The sequence below is a fragment of the Panicum hallii genome, chromosome 7, assembly GCF_002211085.1.
Source record: "Panicum hallii strain FIL2 chromosome 7, PHallii_v3.1, whole genome shotgun sequence".
NCBI lineage: Eukaryota > Viridiplantae > Streptophyta > Magnoliopsida > Poales > Poaceae > Panicum > Panicum hallii.
Window position 1 is genome coordinate 42,497,394 of NC_038048.1, and position 3,593 is coordinate 42,500,986.

The 3,593-nt window shown below is 54.6% G+C and overlaps 1 protein-coding gene across 1 annotated transcript; it reads left to right on the plus strand.

Moving 5' to 3' along the window:
• Nucleotides 1-421: 421 nt before the first annotated feature.
• On the plus strand, nt 422-2,579 carry LOC112898729 (BTB/POZ domain-containing protein At1g63850). The gene is made up of 2 exons (XM_025967006.1): nt 422-1,240; nt 1,336-2,579. The coding sequence occupies exons 1-2, from the start codon at nt 422-424 to the stop codon at nt 2,317-2,319; spliced, it is 1,803 nt and encodes a 600-aa protein (XP_025822791.1). The 3' UTR covers nt 2,320-2,579.
• The last annotated feature ends 1,014 nt before the right edge of the window (nt 2,580-3,593 follow it).

The window sequence follows — 3,593 nt, forward strand, 5'->3', positions numbered from 1 at the left end:
CTCATGGCCTCATGGGTATCCTCTTATCTCACGTCAGTGCCAAACATGGATACAAAAGCAGAGATTACATTCCGACTGCCGGCTCAAATTATACCGCGGGTATCTTCCTCCCGTGCACCGTGGCAAGAACATGCCACATTCGGACGAGACCGTTGTTGGTTTGTTCATCATCATCAGCGCTCGCGCGTGCAGCCGCGGCGGTGAGCCGGTGAGGCCGGCGCCGGCCACCCGCACTGTACCGACCACAGCATTGATCGCGCGCCACCACCACCGTCCGTCCGCCCGCCAGTTCCGACGACAGCCCGCCGCGGGTGGTCCCCGCCATTACTCCCGGCCCGGTCTCAAAAGACGACAACCGCTTCCCGTGCCCGGGTGCCCCCCGCGCGGCGAGAATCCCCACACGCCCCCCCCCCGGCCCAATATGGCCGCCTCATCCAGATCCAGGCCGCTCCCCAAGCTCTCCCCCTCCCACCTCGTCCCCCTCGACCTCTCCACCTCCTGGTGCTGCACGCCCCACGGTCTCGGCGGCCACGCCCACTCCCACTCCCACCCCTCCTCCCCCGCCCGCGCCGCCGACCCCATGGATCCCCCGCCCGCCGGCTCCTCCTCCTCCTCCGCCTCGGCCTCCGCCTACGCCACTCCGCCCCCGCCGCCCTCGTACGCGCCGTCCTACCCCTCCAGCTACACCAAGTTCAACTCCGCGCTCAACGCCGGGCTGCTCAACCCCATGTCCCCGCCGCCGCTGCCGCTCGACAAGACGCGCTCCAGCCCCACCCTCTTCGACATGATGGCCAACGAGCAGGACTACCACCCCCGCACCGCCGCCGGCGTCCACTCCATCCCGGCCCCGCCCCAGCCGCACCAGCTCCAGCCCGCGCGCTCCATGGACCGCCAGATGCTGCTCCAGGACCGCATCGCCGACCTCATCGGCAGCTGCAGCCCAGGGAACCAGTTCAACGACGCCGACTCCTCCGACGTCCGCCTCACCCTCACCTCCAAGGACGGCCTCTCCGTCACGCTCTGCGTCCACCGCCACATACTCGTCGCGCACAGCAGGTTCTTCGCCGCCAAGCTGTCCGACCGCTGGTCCAAGCAGCAGCGGACCCTGCCGCACATCGTCGAGATCTCCGACTGCGACGACGTCGAGGTCTACGCCGAGACGCTGCGCCTCATGTACTGCAAGGATCTACGCCGGAGGCTCATGCGGGAGGATGTCAACAAGGTCCTTGGCATTCTAAAGGTACCACCACCTTCTCTGCTCTCTCGTGTGTCTCAATTCGATTCCGTGGGATGTCACTCCATTTCTGCTCACTGATTTATTTGTGCCTTTTGCAGGTGTCCGCAGCCATTGTGTTCGATGCCGGGGTGCTATCTTGCTTGGAGTATTTGGAGGCTGCGCCGTGGGCTGAAGACGATGACGAGAAGGTGGCAGCATTGTTGACGCAGCTGCACCTCGAGAACTCAGGGGCTGGAGAGGTGCTCAAGAGAGTGTCCCTGGAATTGGCCCCTTCGGCATTGGTTGAAGAGGCAGAGGTCGGAGGGAGTTGCAGTGGCGGTGGCGAGGAGGTGTTGTTGAGGCTCCTGCAGGTTGTCCTGGAAGGGAAGGACGAAAAGGCAAGGAGGGAGATGAAGGGGCTGGTGTCCAAAATGCTCAGGGAGAACAGCACATCCCGTGGCGGAGCAATTGGTGGCGACCTCCGCAAGGAGTCACTCTATTCGGCATGCAATGGGTGCTTATCCTTGCTGCGTGAGCAGTTTGTTAGGGCTGCAGGGGGTGATCAATCAGAGGTGTCGCAGATTGCCAGGCAGGCTGACAACCTGCATTGGATGCTTGACATCCTTGTTGAGCGCCAGATTGCTGAGGAGTTCTTGAGGACATGGGCAATGCAGACTGAGTTAGCGGAGATGCATCGTAAAGTGCCAGCAATACACCGCTATGAAGTGAGCCGAGTGACGGCAAGGCTCTTTGTCGGGGTTGGCAAGGGGCAAATCTTGGTGTCCAAGGAGGCCCGTTGCCAGCTCTTGAGCACCTGGTTAGAGCCCTTCTATGAGGACTTTGGATGGATGCGACGAGCATGCAAGGGGCTCGACCGGCATTTGATAGAGGATGGGCTTGCAAACACAATCCTGACACTGCCTCTTGCAACTCAGCAGGAGATTCTTCTGGCATGGTTCAATCGCTTCCTCAACTCTGGGGAGGATTGCCCAAACATTCAGAGAGGGTTCGAGGTGTGGTGGCGGCGTGCTTTCTGGAAAAGGAATGCCGAACCAGAGCAGCCAACCCGTTTGAGGATCACTGCAATCTGTGAGAATTCTTGATGACCTTGATTCAAATTTGACATGAAAGGCGGTGGATGTTGTGATATAAAGGTTGATTTTGTGTGATCTAACTGTTTCACTGGGTTCTTTGCTATGTTTAATTTTAGGCAATTAGCCAATTACACATGTTATGTTTGATCTTTTGCAAGTGCAATGTACACCAGATCCAATGTACCACTATGCTGTATCTATTTTGAATTCAAGTGTAGTAGAGTGATCATTTGCTATCTATCATAAGCAACAACTGAAGGATTCAAACACAGTAGAAATTGTTGTCCCAGAAAAGAACAACACAGTTACACAGATGGTTTTCTAGATCTATTAAGCCTTTTTGTTTTAAATTTTCATCTGGGGAAGGATGTGGCCTGCTTCGTGGCTCATCTAATGGTTGACATGTGGCCAGTTTCTTTTAGACTAACTTGTTTGTATAATTTGGCCCTCACCTTGCAATGTTTGTGCAATTTATATGTCAAGAGGCCATGTTTGACGCATGCCCTTCTCCCTGTCTCCTTACCTGATCCCTAACCAAGCTGGCATGCCATGTGAGAATGTTGCTGTACCAAACGGGATTTGATGGATGTTTGCTTCATCACATTGTTACAGTATACTCTGTCCCAATTAGCTTGATTTATTGTACTTGTCAAGTTGGTGGTGGACCGGTGGTTGAGCCGCTACGCCTTTCTGCGTGCCCATGAAAGAATCAGATCATCTTGTTAATTGTTTACGGGCCTGTAGGTGCTCCGTTGCTTACTCTATTGCCTTTCGGCCACAGCATTGGTTGCACCTGTTTAATAAACTGTTCCTGTTGAAGCTGTTAGCAATCAAGTGTCTTGGTTCTGTGCGTTCCACTCTTCCAGTATTTTGCTGCTTATATGTCCATTGTTGAGTACTTGAGTATTCTTAGGATTTGGGTCACTTTTCCCCACTAGAATTGAACTGACAAATACAATCCTACAACCATTATCCCATATAGTTTTAAAGGAGAAAAGGACACCAAAAAGTTAATCCTAAGCTACTAATATGTACCTGAAGTTGCTGCCAACTACTCTACTCTGTACTCTGTAGCTTTTGGTTGAGATGCATTCCTTGAATCGGCTTGATCACATGATGTCGTACCAGCAGCTATACAGGTACGTCTCTGCTGGTTCTTTCTCCAGGAGTTAAATGGCTTCAGGTCTTCAGCAGCTGCAGCTGGCCTTCTCTGTCTGGAAGGCAGGTATGTTTGCTCTGTGAAGTACTTCTGGACATGTCCCACTGTGGTGGTCTCGGCCGTT

Excerpts from the sequence above, each read along its gene's own strand:
- LOC112898729 (XM_025967006.1), top strand. The coding sequence starts at position 422 with ATGGCCGCCTCATCCAGATCCAGGCCGCTCCCCAAGCTCTCCCCCTCC. Across the intron at positions 1,241-1,335 it reads AGGTCCTTGGCATTCTAAAG|GTGTCCGCAGCCATTGTGTT; the intron begins GTACCACCACCT and ends TGCCTTTTGCAG.